The sequence below is a fragment of the Poecilia mexicana genome, unplaced genomic scaffold, assembly GCF_051168715.1.
Source record: "Poecilia mexicana isolate PSO_F unplaced genomic scaffold, ASM5116871v1 scaffold_4, whole genome shotgun sequence".
NCBI lineage: Eukaryota > Metazoa > Chordata > Actinopteri > Cyprinodontiformes > Poeciliidae > Poecilia > Poecilia mexicana.
This window is the reverse complement of record NW_028263373.1, coordinates 12,976,616-12,994,245: the sequence shown is the minus strand read 5'-3', so window position 1 is coordinate 12,994,245 and position 17,630 is coordinate 12,976,616. Positions and strand designations below refer to the sequence as shown.

The 17,630-nt window shown below is 38.3% G+C and overlaps 1 protein-coding gene across 2 annotated transcripts in view; it reads left to right on the top strand.

Annotated features, from left to right (window-relative positions):
• The first annotated feature begins 1,849 nt into the window (after positions 1-1,849).
• faf1 (Fas (TNFRSF6) associated factor 1) overlaps positions 1,850-17,630 on the top strand; it is an 85,004-nt gene continuing 69,223 nt past the window's right edge. Inside the window, exons 1-7 of one of the 2 annotated variants that reach the window (XM_088004977.1) lie at positions 1,850-1,904; positions 3,423-3,532; positions 6,421-6,489; positions 9,240-9,286; positions 11,294-11,589; positions 12,075-12,166; positions 12,422-12,513. In XM_088004977.1, the coding sequence (XP_087861103.1) occupies positions 3,473-3,532; positions 6,421-6,489; positions 9,240-9,286; positions 11,294-11,589; positions 12,075-12,166; positions 12,422-12,513 (656 nt within the window). In that variant the 5' untranslated portion in view covers positions 1,850-1,904; positions 3,423-3,472. Of the gene's footprint in view, positions 1,905-3,226; positions 3,533-6,420; positions 6,490-9,239; positions 9,287-11,293; positions 11,590-12,074; positions 12,167-12,421; positions 12,514-17,630 lie in introns of those variants that run through there. The other variant, XM_015009423.2, reaches the window with a different exon arrangement.

Sequence of the window (17,630 nt, the reverse complement as noted above, 5' to 3'; positions counted from 1 at the left end):
TATTAACTGATTAAGTCGTGTTTTAGATTGTTCTTGAAAAAAATCAGTCACGGCTGATTAGTGGGTGCACTCACGGCTGCACAGAGAACCCATTGATTTTTTTTTACAGCAGACAGCCGCTCCCTGTCTTGCAGGTACTGCGTACCCCCGCTAAATCTTTTAGCCCCCCTATTTTCACCCCTGCTAATATCGGTGTGAAAATGGAGCCCAGATAAAACTTTAATTCAAATGTCAACAGTCCTCTGAGGCACCTGTGAGAAATCAAGCCCCTCCTGTCTGGGTGCCTCTTTAACAGTCATCCATGCTTTTATCGTCTCAGGCATGGATTATTGCAAAGTCTTTTCATTGGAATTATCTGGGGTTTCCCACTCACACCTGCAGCTGATACAAAAGCTACTGCATATCACAAGCAAATGAGGACATCTTTCCTAACTTCTTCAGCTGTGAATCAACTTCAAAATTATTTTAATTAAGTCGTTTTTTTAAAGGCATATCCCAATTTATTTGTTTGAGTTACTTCACCCTGACATGCCATTGCATGCTTATGTCTAGTGACCAAATACTTTCGTTTTGAAGGTCTCAAAAATATGTTATAAAGCCATGAGACTCTGGGTGTGTTCACACTGCAGCCTGAAGTGACTCAATTCCGATTTTTTGGCAATTCCGATTTTTTTGCCGGGGCCGTTCACACTGCCAGTAAAAGCGACCTGTACGAGTTCTGCAGTGTAAACGGACAAACGACCTGAAAGTGTCCCGCATGCACAGTAGAGGGCGCAATAGCGTCAGCGTTCTCAGTGTTCTGCCAACTGCCATAAAAAGAAGGAAGTGCTCAGTGTTTGCGGAAGTAAACATGGAGGCTAACGGTGGAGCTTAACTTACATATTTGAAGTTGTTGTCCGGCCGGAGCAGCATATTAACAACTTAATCCTCATATAATCCGTCATGGTTGTTGTTTTTCTTCCCACTTGCGCTTATCAGGACACAGAATAGTGAGATTTGTTGAGAAACAGTGACGTTCAGTTCGGATGAATGCGACCTGGACGTTAGGTCGCATTTGAATCGGATACGTATTGGATATGGGTCACATTTTAAAAGGAATCCGACCTGTGGTGTTCACACTGCTATGAAAAGATCGGATACAGGTCGCATTACGTCAAAAAAATCGGAATGAGTCACTTCAGGCTGCAGTGTGAATGCTGACGCTATTGCGCCCTCTACTGCGCATGCGGGACACTTTCAGGTTGTTTGCCCGTTTACACTGCAGAAGTATACAGGTCGCATTTACTGGCAGTGTGAATGGCCCCGGCAAAAAAATCGGAATTGCCAAATAATCGGAATCGAGTCACTTCAGGCTGCAGTGTGAAGCACCCTGTGTCTTCTTTTTACCCTTTTTATGTATTTCTGCGTCGGTTAAATTTTCTGTGACTTCTCTGTGGAAACTTGCATCTGCTTTTTATTCTATGGTATGGTATGGGTTGGTTTGGTTTGGGTAAATCTAATCCAACAAATTCAACCTTCTACTGAAATATAATGTTTTGCTAATATTAAAATTTGCTTTGTGATTTGAAACAAGTGAGACAAAAAAAAAAAAAAAGCAGATGGTCTCTGACCTGTGCATACTGTTGATTCTTTTCCAAACTGAAGTATACACTCTGACTTATGAGAATGTCACAAAGAGCAGGAAATTAAACCGGTCTGTTTCACTTCCCTTTTTTATGAGGCTTTGCAGATAAGGAAAGAAAAGGGGAGGATGAAGTCCGCCTCGGGCCGGGGAGCGGATCAAATTACTGGGTCCCTCACGTGTATCACCTGCGCTGCTGGCAACTGTTGGGAGGGTGGGGGGGGGTTGGTCCGCTTTTTTTGTCCTTTGATTTTTACCCAGGAGGAAGCACATTGGCTAAACCGTGAGTGAAACAGTTACTGGGACTGACTACTATATATTCCATTGAGGGACACCATCTTTAACATTACATAAACCTTTCTGAACAGGCGAGGGCGCACTTTCTGCGTGTATGATAAGACATTAAAATGACTTGAAACCATTCCTCCCTCCAGGGCACGAGCCGGGGAGCCACCCAAGCCCCCACCATAGCTCCGCGCACGATCAGCTCAGAAAAACAAGCACGCGTAAACTTTATGTGTTAAAAGTTGCTTAAACTTATTGCTTATCCTGCTTTCACATGCGAGTTGAAATGTTATATTTTCAAGTTAATAAGATTATGTTAACTTACACCTTTCAGCACATATTTTCTATACATATTCAGCCCTTTTTGTGGACTCATTTCAAATGTGTTTAAATTCAGGATTGTCCAATCAGGATTAGACAATCCTGAGTGTTCAATCAGAATTTTTGTCCTGTATATATTGCTCTTCATCATACTTTTAAAGAATTAAGGGCATTAAATACAGCTTTTTTTGTTATACTAGAACAGGCTTGAGCTTTTACGACTTGTACAGCTCATACCGCGATAAAACAGACACAGATTATGGTTGATTTAATTGAGGGGGAAAGAACATGTTGAAGAAAAAGTCTATTCATACCATTTGTCCTGCATTTCTTTGAACCTACAGCAGGCAGCAGGGTCATAATTTTAGGGGTATTTCGAGATTATTTATAGGCGTTGGCTTTTACAAATGTTTAGTGAGTCATAGACATATTTATCTAATTAATTGTGGTCATGATTTAGTAAGGCAGGACAGAAGGCTAGGAAAGCCAGCTTTTTCCACAATTTTTTTTGCCTTAGGATGAAATATAAAGGACTCTTCTTTACTGTGTGAAAAAATACAATATTCACTGTAAGCATTAGTTTAATAGGTTTTATATGGTAAAGAGAAATTGAAATGTATTATTTTTTTTAATTATGTTATCTATTTGTATCAACTTTTGGTCATTTGTATTGCCCATAACTTATACTTTTTTCACTCTTTAGTAATTTCTTTTACTTGAGTGAAACATGTTTAAGTATGTTCCTCTATTCATCCCAGGTTGGTGTGATGAACAACCAGGACTATATCATCAGTCGTATTAGTATTTTATATGAACACATATACTTATGTTTACATATGAAGGTTATTTAAGGAATGGTATTGAATAAACAGTTGTTTGGGAGGGGGGGGGAATCCTTGTATGGTTTATCTTTGGTTTGAGCAACTTAATTCGAATCATGGAAAAGACCCGAAATTCCCATGATTTATTTCAAGTAGTCGCTCGAACGTTTTACGACAGTCGACATAACTTTACGTCAGCGGTAAAGCAATGGGCTAGCTGACAATAATGATTTGAGATAACCGGGCACAGTAACGTAACTTTACTGAACTTTGTCTGTTTTGAAGCTGTTAACTCCACGTTCACTTTAATATCTACAAATAACTAACATCACCCTGACAGCCGTCTCTAAGTATCCATTTTTATCTGTACTCAGCGTCTGTCTGTGAGCCAGTGGAGAGTTATTGCTTTTAGCCAGTCATTGCTATGGCCTCCGACAGCGGCGAAAGCAACATGGATCGAGAAATGATCCTGGCCGACTTTCAGGTGGGTCCCTGTTTGTTTGTTTGTCTGTGGCATTGTTTACAGCTGGAAGCGTTTTGTCTTCCGTGTGCTAAAATAAATTAAATGTCTGGCATCCGAAACAGCAACCCTGCTCGTCGGAAGCAGCAAGGATCTCCGAGTTAGCACACAGAGCTAACTTACTGACAGCTCGGAAACGGACTCTGAACACACTTGCTAACCAAAAACTCGGTGTTTACATTGCAGTCTACCGAAACTGTCGGGCCAAGAATGGGACAATACTGGTATTGAGGACCAGGTTAGCTGAAAATGGAGCTGCTGCACCCAATAAAACTATCTACTTGTTTACATATCGTTCCCTGTTGTTTCTGCAGTTTAAAACTTGACGCTAAACGTCGACACATTCAGCATTTCTATCTACAATCAACTCCAATCTGGATTCCTATTGTCTTCTTTTGAGTCAACTAGTCTTCTCAGCCACCCTAATCTGTGATCTTCTACCTATAAGTGCTAGCTAGACAAAGGACTGACCTCTTAATGTCTCCTCTACTGTCTATATTCTGTCATGCAAACATATTTGGTTAAAAAAAGGGTTTAAAAAAAAAATCAGGACAGCAACATTTATAACAGTAGTATTCACTTTAGGATTATTGCTTCCTGATAGCATAAAGAACTACCTCATATAGTCATAGAAAATCAAAAGCAGAACCACTGTCAATTCTAGGGTTTTAATACAGTAAGGAATTGGCCAGAAATTGTCAACAGTTCTCCCATGATCAGCAAGTCAGCTACCTAAAATTCATATTTTCTGTTTTTATACATTTAAAAATGCATCTAAACCAAAAATTCCTACAATAATTTACAATAAATGCCTCAACTAGAAGAAGGTAAATTTAATGCAATCTTTGAGCTTAATAAAATCAGACAGGCTTTGATGTGTAAAATTGGAACTTGTGGTGAATTTACATCCACTTTAGCAGAGAATATCTCTTCTCTGTTTGGTGTTAAAGTCCTTATTAAGCAGTGTGGGGGAAGGTGAAAGTCTGAATCATCACAGGGGACGCCAAAGAAAGCCATAAATCAGAATCTGCGTGGAGAAAACCCCATAGTCTCAGTAATCTGTAGTTTTAGGATGAAGTCATAGTCCATTGGTTTGTGGACTTTGAAACACTGTTTACCCTGACTTTCTCTTAGTCTATAAACACAAAGAAAAATAAGACTCAAAATTTGGATAGCTAGTCCACAATACTGACTCCATTATTATAGGTTCCTCTCAATAAATCATATTTTTGAAAAGTTAATTTAAGTAACTTAGTCTATAAACGAAACACTTTATATAGACAAATTACTCTGAGATTGATGTTTTCGAGGCTTTGTTTCTGTTATGATTCACCCCTTTTTTTGTTTTACACAAGATTAGAATATTACACCAGGCCAGTAAGAAAAAAAATGGTTTAATGAAAGTATGTTAAAATTACTAGAATCTAATATCAAGATTATTAAAATGGCTACTGAGCAGATTTCACCATGTCATAAACAAAAGCGAGATGAAAGTGGGAATGTTTGTGAAAAATTAAGCACACCCCCAAAACCCTAGACATCAAATAAAAAAATATAAGAATGATAAAGTGCTATTTTTTTTTTACAATGTAATGTAACAAAGGATCACTTGGAGTAACTACATTCAAAACCAGTGTAACCAGATTACCTACCGATAAGCCACCATTATAATCACATAAACCCCTTAAAAATACACACATTTATACAGCAGTTTGACGACGCCCAATAGTTACTGTGTTGGCACTGAGGTGAATATGCTCCAACTTCTGACATCATTTTCAGAGCAAAGATTGTAATTACCAAACATCAAACATATTGGCACAAGTGATCAATCACACCTGTGATGAGCAATAATAATAAAAAATGCTGCAATGGAAAGCATGTCACACTATTCAAAAAGACAACATTACCAAACTGGTCATGGAGTGGCTATTGGGTTTGAAGCTTACCGTCCTTACAGTTACAGTTTGAAAAGATAAAAAGAGCCAAATTATTTAATATTTTTCAAAGTTGGTGCTAATTTGAGTGTTTAGATTCCCTACTATTTCAGGTTAGAGTTAAAAAAACTTATTTGTTTGACTAATATGCTTTCAAAAAGATGAAAAGTAGAAAATTTCCAACTTGTCACTGTTTGTTTCTTCTTTCGCACACAACATTCTTTAAATGTTGAGTCGGAAATGTTTGACATCAGCAGTCAATGCTTAACATGTTCAGCTTTTCTGCATCTGGATCCTTTTTCCACTCATACTTTATAGATTTCAAAGCCTCTCTAAGTTGGTTTGAAGTGGATACATTTCACGCGAAAATTACCTCAGTATTATAATGTAATATTTTGCATCAACACCCTTCTAATGAGCTGCGAAGCCAGTTCGCAGAGCTGAAACAGGTTTTATTGCTGGCAACCTGGTAGTTATGTGTGAGTGAATCTGAGAAGGGCTTTGCAGTCAGAAGGGTCATTGCAGAAAATGAAACCTGCTGTTGATGTAACAAAGGATGTTATGAAAAGATCCTGCTGCAATCAGCGCGTCTTTGCCTAATGTGGTAAGGTTTTTAACATTACTCTGACTTGTTTAGTCCGAGTTATAAAATTCCAAAATAGATGCTTGATTCAAGGAAAAAAACAAAACAAAAAAAACAGCAACTGAAAACTGATTCTTGCTAATTCCCACGTCTCTGACAGGATCACTGGACAGATGTTGTGAACTGTTTTTAAATAAACACATCCTCTGCGGTTAAAAAAAAAAAAAAAAAAAAGAGCGCTACATTGCAGGAGACCTTAATTTTTCACGTTTCATGTTCCAGCAGCTGAATCTAATGCAACTTGTGTTTTCCATCTTTCTGTCCTCTCGCAGGCTTGCACTGGAATCGACAACATCGCGGAGGCAATCACTCTGTTAGAGCTTAATAACTGGGATTTAGTGGTAAGTTCGTTAGCTTCTGGCTCTGGGCTTCACTCTTGGACATTTAGTCTTCAGTTCATCTAAAGTGCAAGTTTCCAGAGAGTTATTATTTATTTTTTTTATCATCAAGGGACACACAGTTTGCAACATTCCCCTGTTTAGGGAATGCTTCTCGCAAGCAGCTTTCGTCTCTGCAGGAAGGTTGTTGTGAGACAAAAGTGTAAGTCCTGTATTGTGTGAAGGAGAGACTGCAGTGGCCAGAAAGATCAGGTCCAGTCGGGTTTAGATTAATTCACGATGAGCCCCTTGCAGTGACGTCCCGTTTGGAAGGGGTCAGTCTATAATTAGATGCATGCTGGCAGCAACAGCGCAGACAGTGGGGACTGGACTTTCTGCTGCCGTGGAGCCGATGACTTGCAGTTCCTCTGCAGTGGGTGTTGGTTTTTATAAAACAAACAAACAAAAACAAGCCTGTGGTCTTGGTGAGGGTCTGGAGTGCAGTTGGGAAAACAGGATATGTTCTCAGTCCCTCATTTAACACACCAGGAAACAAGAAATGTAGCAAATTACTGAATTATTTTGTTTCTAATATTTTAGGTTTTTAATTGAACCTATGTCAGCTCCAAGGTTATTGAACGACGATGTCATCGTCCAAAGTCCTCAGCTGCGCTCCATCTATGTTATTGTTAGGAATAGTGAATGCCTCACTTTCTGGAACTAGAACAGCTGCTGCCGCATGATAAAGTCTTGTCTGCTTATCTCTTTTGACATAAAAGTTCACGTGTCACTGTAAACTTTTACTCTTTAAGACTGAAACTAAAATAAATGTGGCTACTTGTCTTAGTTGGGTTGCAACATAAACTCTCTACTGTTTTGCAGCATTGTAAAACCTGCGACAACAACATGTGACATTTTAGTTCTCCTGCCGTTAATCCTATCCGTGTAGTTCTTATTGTTATACACTCAGCTACTGCTTTCAGTATCCCAGTACGTGAGGATTATTGCACTCAGGTATCAAACATGCTTAAATAAAGCTTAAACTTAATAAATTTGGTTTATTGTGGGTTATTTTTGATAGTTTTTTTTTCTTCATCTATTTACTTTAAAGATAACAGAGCCTGATTAGGCAAACAATAGGTTTAATAACCTCTTCTACTTCTAAAGTACTAAACATTTTTAGAAAACTGTGTCGGAGCTTAGGATATCTCAGGAGTATGCCTGTTTATTTCTGGACTGTGTGTATGATTAATTACTGCTGTTGCACGGAGAAGTTAATAGGCCTACCGCAAGATCATGACTAGCTTGTCAGGAGATTTAAGCAGGCGGTGTTGTGGGTCTCTCTCATGCCTCGCTGCACCCAGGAGAAGAGGGCTTCCTGATTTATAGGTTGTTTTTTTTCTTTAGAGTAATAATTTTTGTCTTCCAAAAACACACTGTGGAGTTTTTCCAAAGTCTTCAGCCTTGTTTACACATGGGAGACCTTGAGCTCTAAAGCAAATGCTCTGCTAGTTGGGTTTGTTTAAACCTTAAAGTTATTACAAATAACTTCATCTTGCTCACTATTTGGAAACTGCATCACTGAGCATGTGCTTGTGCAGTCTTATGTGAAAGGGGAAATGACTTGGCCTGAAGAAAAGAGGACAAAACAAATACGAGAGATGGAATTTTGAGACAAATACCTGCAACTCTAAACAGTCAGTGCATGGGTGTAACAGACCTGCGCAGTACGTTTGTTTGTCTAAATAGCTTAAAGAAAAATAAACACATTTTCTTCCTTGTTCTTCATTCCCTCATTTTGGTCTCCTTTGTTTATCCCTCTTTTCATCCTTCCTCATTTCCTTTTGGTCTTCTTCCTTTTTTCTACCTTGTTCCATTTTGGTCGACTTCTTTCCTTGTGTCCTTCCTTTCAGCATCCTTTATGTCTTTACTTCTTTACCTAATTTTTGTCCTCCGATTTTTGTTTCCTTATTCTTCATTTCTGTCCCATCTGCCTTGTGTTCTTCATTCTCTCTGTCCTTGTTTTGTTTCTTTTACTTCCTGCTTGTCCTCTGTTTGTGTCCTTCTTTTAAAGCTTCCTTGTGTCCTACCTGTCTACATTCCTTCCTTCTTGCGTTCTTCCCTTTCCTTTTTCTCTCATGTCCTCCTTTGTTCCGTTCTTGTTCTTCTCTTTATTTTATACCCCCCTTTTCTCCTTTCTTCCCTTAAAAAACAGACATTGGACTCTGAAAATGTATGAACATTTTACATGAAAACCTTCTCCTGTGTTGAGCAACACAACAGTGAGAACGGTCATCTTGGCGTTGATTAAAAACCTCTTTCATTTTAATTTAGAACATTTTTTTTCGCCTCGCCTGATGCTTTCAAGCAACACAGCTTGCTGCTGACGTTACATAACGTCTCCCTGTTGTCTTGTGTACAACAGTGATGGTTGGAGTGAATCAATTGTCCATTGAAACAAAAGCTCACCTGCAAAGCTGACAGTTTGTATTTGTCTTTTCAGTGCCTCTTGTTCAGGCCAGCCTCTCTGAATATTCCAGCTCACACATTTTGACACAGTGGACATTTCTGAAAACACCCAGCCAGTGATGTCACAGTCTCCTGACGACACCACAGCCTCTCATCTCTGTGAAATAAGCTCCTTTCATAGTCGCTTTATTGTTCTAGATTACGCAGATCGAATGTTGCGTGTTACATTTGGTGATTTGGACATTACGTGAACACATGGATGCAGTTGTGTTTTGTTGTAAAATGTAGTTTTGCTTTTGTTACAGGCAGCCATCAATGGAGTGATACCGCAGGAGAACGGGATCTTACAAAGGTGACGACTGCTGACTGCTAGAGGAAGTCAATATTCCTAAGAGTCATTGGTATAAACTAAAATGATCTGCTTCAACAAGGCAATAAGAGAAATATATAATTTAAAAATTCAGAATTAATTTCAAATAAATTAAACTCAGAATCTCTATGAGCAATTACTGATGTTAATTTTTATGGTTATGTCTCTGGAAAACCTAAAATGTAGTTTTTACAGGATTATACGAGACCAAGGATTGTCAAAATAGTCAATATTCCAATACGATCGACACTAGAATCTTTTACAAAGATGCTCACTTGAGTCCAAGTTGACATAAACTAACCCCCGTCCTCATTTACCCAAATTGTTGCAATTCTTCCATCAGCAGCACAGCAATAGCAGAGACAGCCTTCCCTCTCCCTGCAGCCGCTCACCTGACCAAAACAAGGAGGAGATTTAGGTTTGGATGAAAAACGCGTCACGATATAAAAGTTTCATATCAGTCAATGTTGATAGTTATTGATAATTTGCTTTATATTATATATGCCTCAGTAGTGAATTTGATTTGTACAAACATGAATTTGACAGGCAAATGGAAGCGCACAGTTACCGTAAGCAAGTATTATTAAAATAGTTGTATGATTAAATCAAACATACACACCTCCATGAAGAACATGAACATTTATACTAAATATTATCTACTAGCTTGCAAAATGGGGAAGTGACACTTTCAAATTATGCATTTTTCTAAGTGAGGGCTGAATTCCCCTTTACTTAATGGTGTTACCCTAATGAAGGAAGTTAAATATTGTCATATTGCATGATTGCATAATGATATTTTAGTTGGAAACAAACCTTGTGCTTGCAAATGATACTATGACCACATCGAGTATCTTTTTAAACATCGAATTTGACATTTTAATATCCTGAAAACACCACTAAGACCGATGGGAAGACTTTCAGTCTAATGCCTTGGAACAAATCTGTGTTTTGTGATGAGCTGATGGCATTTTACCGAAGGTAAACGTAAATTACAGTAGGTCCTTCTTTGGCTCTCTCGAATGCATTGAAGAGATATTAATAAAAAACCATGAAGGGCTTGAGGCCATGAGAACACTGCAGCTCTCTGTCGAGGACACAGATTGCTTTGAACCGAGGCTGGTTGGCAGTGTGACTGGTGGGCTACACGTTTACTAAATGGCTGGCTTTGTTATGAGAAGACCGCCGTTGACCAGTAAACAGCGATGATGTCAGCAGGGGCCAAGCAGAAGGTACACCAGCACTAAAATCATTTGCCTTTCTGCTTGTGACCTCTTTTCCAGGCATTAGCAGAATTAGAAAAATGTCCCTGTTAGTACAGAGCACTGAAATAGATTTTTTTTTTTTTCTGCATAGATGCAGACGGTTTGGTTTGCTTTGGGATGGTGACATTTTGAACTGTGAACTTGTGCTGGTTACAGATGTTTCCATGGCCTTGAGATTTATGGTGGCAAGTTAGGGTAGAGGTACAGACTGGATGCCCCTCTTTATTTCTGCGCATCTATAAGAATTGGTTTATAGATGTTTGTAGTTTATAGATTTCTTACTGAATCAAATTTCCGCATTAACTCAAAAACAATGAACTAATCTGCAGAATTAAAGCACACAATGTAGCTCATGACAATGAATAGAAAAGTGTAGGTTAATAAATAAGTGTGTAATAAGTATGTAAATCTCTTGGTAGCTGTGCTATCACGTGGTTGGGCCTGGTCCACCTCCAGGCAGAAACATAGTCACTGAACTAAATAAAATGGAGCCTTTATGTAAAAATCTGTGTCTGCCTTCTTGAACCTTTGATCATCTGAGAAAGCAGCACCGATAAGTAAACATATATTATAAAAGAAAATACGGGAAAAAAAAGAGACGTTTTGCCTTCTCATCACCTCTTCATGATGTTTTTGAACTGAGACCCTTTTTTCCCCCCGTCCTTCTAGTATTATATAAATTTGACACTATAAATTACAACATCAGTCAACTGTGATCTCTGTGCAGCGACTTCACCAGCGAGGCGAGCCAGGCCACCATGTTCGGACCCCCCAGCCACCCAGAAGCGGCCGACGCAGCAGCAGCAGCAGCAGCAGCAGCAGCAGCAGCAGCAAGAAGCGCGGGTCCGCTCCCTTCCTCGTCATCTTCTTCCTCCTCTCCTCCATCGTCCTCCACTTCAGCGTTTTGTCCCATCAGCCCTTCTACCCGACACATTGTAGAGCGCCAGCCTCGCATGATAAACTTCAGGGTGGAGTACAGGCAAAGATCAGTGGAGCTCGTCCTCGAGGAGAGCCGCACAGTCGGTGAGCGCCAGAAGCATAACCTCACACTCTTGAGAGAAAAGATTGTGTTCGATAAAGATACATCAAATACATAATAAAAGCAAGTTCAATAATTTCCAATTGCATGATTTATCGCTTTTCTCTTTTCTTTCTCTTTCTACCAAAAACTGGACGACAAACGTCTTCAGTCTGGTGCTTTGGTCTGAACCGGCCCGCTTGTGTTACCAGAACTGAAGGATATTTTGGATATTTAAAATGTCTTCCACTTCCAATGTTAATAAAAGTTCTTTATCATTAAGAGTTTGATATTTTTAATTCTTGAAAATTATTTCAAAACAACATTGAAATAATTTCTGGGACAAATTATCAAGTGCCTCTTATTCTATCAAATGCTGTTTTTTTTTTGTAGAGGTATTAGTTTTGACTTCAGTAAAAGAAAACCTTAGAAGATTGTCCTCATTTTTACATTGCTGACCGTCCCCCTTTAATTATAATTAAATCCACAGGAGAAATTAAAGGAATCCTCCAGACAGAACTCGGCATTCCAGCGTCCAAAATGCATCTGAAGGGATGGAAGAGTGGAGACGTGTCAGATACTGTGAGTTCATGATCTGGTTTTTAAAATTTGTTTTACTAGGAATTAAAACGAGTCACGGTGGCAAAAATGAACTAAAAATGTAGCTGATATGATTCAAATCTGCTCCTCCTGTCTGTCTTTTTTGTGCATAGATTAGATTTTTTGTTGTAACATTCATGTTCTTATCAATGTTAATGAAAACACAGCGAGGATGAAAGAATGAGTAATTAGTCTACTTGAGTTAAGAGAAGCATTTTTGTCATTGTGTGCACTCAGACGGTGCTGAGAAGTTTACACCTTCCCAAGAACAACAGCCTGTACGTCCTGACCCCAGACATCGCCCCTACTGCCAGCACCAGCAAAAACAGGTAACGTTCACTACCGTTGCTCAACGTCTCTGCTTTTTCACGCTCTTTCATTAGAAGGCAAGGCAAGGCAATTTTATTTATATAGCACCTTTCAGTCAAAGACAATTCAAAGTGCTTTTACAGAGAAACAATACAAATCAGACAAGTAACAAAATAAAAGAAATAAAAAAATTCAAGAATAGGCAACTTCAAATAGAAATGTTTTTAACCTTGTTTTAAATAAACTCAAAGTTGGGGCAGACTTGCAGTGAGCCGGAAGCTTATTCCAGAGGGCTGGAGCATAAAAACTAAAAGCTGCTTCCCCGTATTTTGTTCTAACTCTCGGAATGACTAATAGGTTTGACTCAGTTGAACTTAAAGGTCTGGGAGGTATGTAGGGCTGAAGAAGATCCGTAATATAATCTGGGGTTTTGTTGTGTAGAGTTTTATACACCAATAAAGAGATTTTAAATTCTATTCTTTTAGCAACTGGGAGCCAGTGCAACGATCTCAGAACTGGACTGATATGTTGATCTCTTTTTGTTTTAGTCAGGACTCTTGCAGCTGCATTCTGAAGAAGCTGCAGCTGTTTTATTGCTTTTTTTGATAATCCAGTAAAAATGGCATTACAGTAATTGAGCCTGCTAAAGACAAAGGCATGAATTAGTTTTTCAGAATCTTGTAGGGACATCAGTCGTCTAATTTTGGAAATATTTTTTAAATGATAATATGCAGTTTTTATGATAGATTTGATGTGGCTGTCAAAGTTTAAATCTGGATCCATCATCACTCCCAAATTTTTGGCTTTATCAGAACATTTTAAGCCAATCGATTGAAGGTGGGTGATCATTTGTAATCTATGCTCTTTTGGTCCAAACACTAGCACTTCAGTTTTGTTTATATTTAATTGGAGGAAATTTTGGCACATCCAGACATTAATCTGCTCGATGCATTTAGTAAGTATATGTACCTGACTGTAGTCCCCTGGCGATAGACTAATATATAACTGTGTGTCATCTGCATAATTATGATAATCTATATTGTTTTGTTGTATAATTTGAAGTAGTGGAATCATGTAAATATTAAAGAGAAGTGGCCCCAAGATGGAACCTTGGGGAACTCCACAAATAATGTCAATAAGCTTAGATTTAAAATTGCCTATGGACACATGAAAAGTTCTGTTGGACAGGTAAGATTTAAGCCAGCTGAGCGCTGTACCTGAAATGCCAACCCAGTGATAGTAAAATATCATGGTCAACTGTATCGAACGCAGCACTCAAGTCAAGTAAGACTAGTACTGTGATTTTATTACGGTCTGTATTTAAACGGAGGTCATTAAATATCTTCACAAGAGCAGTTTCAGTGCTGTGATGTTGACGAAAACCTGATTGGTAGACATCAAAACAGTTGTTCAGGGCAAGAAACCCATTAATCTGTTGAAATACAATTTTTTCCAATATTTTGGCTAAAAATGGTAAGTTCGATATTGGTCGATAATTGCTTAAGTCGGATGAATCCAGATTATGTTTTTTTAGAAGTGGTTTAACTACTGTAGTCTTTATAGCCTGAGGGAAGACTCCAGAAAAGAGAGACTTATTAATTATTTGTAGCAGATCCGGAGCAAGAACATCTAAGACCTTTAAGAACAAACTGGTAGGTATGATGTCAAGGGAGCAAGTAGATGGTTTCATATGAAGTAATGTATGAGTCAAATCTTTCTGGCTAACCAAATTAAAGTGACTCATCCTATGTAATTTTTGATTAGAGAGAAATATAGGTAATTGTTCATTTGCAACGGACGTAACGGAATTTACTGTCTTTCTTATTTCCATCGTTTTGTTTATGAAAAAGTTGGCAAATTTGTCACAAGCCTCAGAGGAGAAGAATTCACGGTTAACAGAAGATGGTGGATTTGTCAACCTATCCAGAATAGAAAACAAAGCACGAGTTATTAACAGAGGTGGAGATGATGTTTGAAAAAAAGGTCTCTCTTGCATTTTGAAGTTCAAAATTGAAAATTTTAAGTCTGTCTTTATAGAGATCCAAATTGGCATATTCGTTCCTCCATCCTGCCTCACAAGCAAAATACTTTGATTATTGTGCATGCAGTACCTGCTAGTGAACACCAGGTGGCGATATTTGCCCACTTCTAGAGCAGAATCGAGCCAACAAATATCCTCGTCATTGATTTATCAGGATACGTTTGACCCTGCGTTGCACATTCATTTTCTCCCATCCGCTGTGACATTTTGAAAGGAGCATCAGCTGCCACAGTCCTTGTTATGTAAATAATCATTTCATCCCCTCCTTATGTGCTAGTATTTTCTTTCGGCAGAACATTGTTTCTTGTTTCTTGCTTTATATACTTCAGACATTTTGTGCAGTGTCCATGCAAATCACTCGTTTTTGCAATTTTTTTCTTTAAAGTCCTTTAAAGCTACCAGGTGAAATGTGTCTCTTTATCTTAGCCTCTTATTGTAAATTGATCAAGACGTGTTTGAAGTGAGAGTGGACAAATAAAAGTGGACTAAAAGATTTCGCAGACCTCACTGACTGGAGGATCATTTTGTTTTTTTTTATGACAGTTTATATTTTATTTCTGCAATTATTACATAGTTTATGGCAATTTTTTTATGCATTGAAATTCTTGTGCCGTTTAGTCACGGTTTCTGGATCAATAGACATAATTGGTGAAATAAAAATTAGTTCCCAAGGACGTGGTCAGAACAATAATAATACACTTTTATATCACCATATAATGATTGTAAAAAAAAAAGGAAATAATAATCAATTCTGTATATTAAAATATAGTTATTTTTAAATCCATATATTTACCCAGCTCTTCTTTTCTGTCTTCCTTTGTTGTTTAAGTTACTACGTGGATAGACTGTCGACTGAAGCCATCCTCTTTTTGGCACAATATGTACAGTTGTAAGACAGTGTTCATAGTTTAACAGTGAATTAAAAAAAATGCTCCTTAGTTCTCACCCAAACAAGCATCCTCATGTCAGCAGAACCCTTGTGTAAGTCATTTGGCAGTTTGCCTCTTTGCTTGCTAGTTAGGCTAAGTGGTAGTTATATTGTGTTGGCAGCTAATGGGCCTCATCCCTCCGGTTTTCCCTCCCCTGCGCTCTCCTCATCTTCTCACTCCCCCTCTGACTGCTGCGTCTTTTTAGCAGCGCCGTTGCCATTCCTCCAAGTGTTATCGATATCATTTTGGGTGACAGGAGCTCATTATTTTGCAGCAGCTATTTTAGCTGCGGACAGTTGGGGCTGAAAGGCCCGGGTGGGCTCCCACTGCGTATGTACATACGTTTGTGTATGCATATATGTGTGTGTGTGTGTGTGTCTGATGACCCTGCTGTCAAGCAGGGAGAGGATGGGTGACAGATCACAGAAAATGAGGGGAGCGGACCCCTGGTGGGAGACCAAACAAGCTGTTAGCTTGGAATAAAAATAAACTGTTCTCACACCATATATCCACAGTGCGCTGACAATTAGTTTGCAATGTCTGCAAATTTGTTGCAGTAAATGCAGGCAGTCGGCTAAGCTCTCCAGGTAAGCTGGGGCACATTATTAGCATAACACCAACTCGACGCTCTAATGTGTTAGAATAAACATTTTTTGGACTTTGCTAATGGTTTATCCCAGATACTATTACAGCCGTGATTAGGAAGCTCAGTTCAGTGCTAGATGTGGGACAAGAAAGCAGTGAAAATATCATGTTATTTACACAAAAAGGAGCTAATTTAACTTTCCAGTTGCTTGTAAATCATGTAACACTAATTACTAAAGTTTTTTAATGTTGTTTTAATGACATCAAAATACAAATATTTTGATGTTTGTGCAAAGACTTAGTCTATAGAATGAACACAAGCTAAATAGTAGTTTTCAAGTGTTTATTGTTCAGAATGCTGTGCCTTTTCTTGTTCTGCTCTTGGTACAGTGATGCTAGGAGTCTACCAGGCTGGGTTAGCTGCTTAATTAGTCAGGCTGTCTGCTCAGGTAGACTGCAGTCTGTTTGACTGCTGCTTTGGAGCTCCTGAAATGTGTGAGTTTTTCATGTCTGGGAGTATTTCTGTGTTTGTTCTAAGTGCTGGAAAGTAGCTATAGCAGCTGGCTTTCATCCAACTGACTGTCAGTGTGCAGAAACAGGTGTGGGAGGGGCAGCTCTGTGTTATTCTGTGGTCTCAGTACTTTCTTTGGTTTCTCATTAAACTAACTTTACTGTGCGGGAATGTTATGATGGAAAACTTTTACTGGTTTTCAACGTTTTATAACCTCTGTACCTAAAATCCAGTAACTAATTTATTCACTTGTTTATTAATGTTTTGCTAAACAATACCATTAATGACACTTTTTTTTCTTTTTCTTTTTTTTAATAAACAGCTTCATGGCGTTCTCTCGGCTAAGTAAAAAGCATGCTCTTTAAAGCTTAAGTTGTAGTAACTGGTTTCTAAGGCATCAAAACACCACAGCACAATTTGTATTGATGTTAGCAATAAGATTGACAGCAACTCTGATAGTTAATGTTTTTTAAATATATCTGCATCCCTTTGATATCTTATATTATACCATTTTTTATGTATTGTGTGATAGTTTTGCAATTTTAAATAAACTTTTAGCATAAACCTAAAAATAGTGCGAAATAAACGAGGATGTGTTGGCCTCTTGTGAAAAAGTAAAACTGGGCCAACAGCACACTAAAATTGAGCAAAACTGAGTTTAAAACAGTCGATGCAATATCCCTTAAATTAGAATATGGTCACTTGTGGGATTATTTTAGGAAAGGTTGACTTTGTTGTATTTCAAACATAATGCCAATTTTCTTCAAATTTATTACTATTATTGTACAAGATTTATTTTACTCGGTGCATAACTACAAGGCTTTTCATGAAATAACTAGATGGTGTAAAAACTCAGTTCCGGTATAAATGGCTCAGTCACTGTTAATCGTATCAAGTGAGCAGGCCCACTTTTGCACATCAAACTGAGTTGTGCATCTGCATTAGAAATATCAATAAAATCACTCAAATTTAGTTTCATGGGTTTCATTTGCTTCAAATTGCTGCTGAGTGACAATGAAAATGCTCCATGATCGGCGTCTCCGGCGATCACTATGTAGTGCCTGGTTCTCG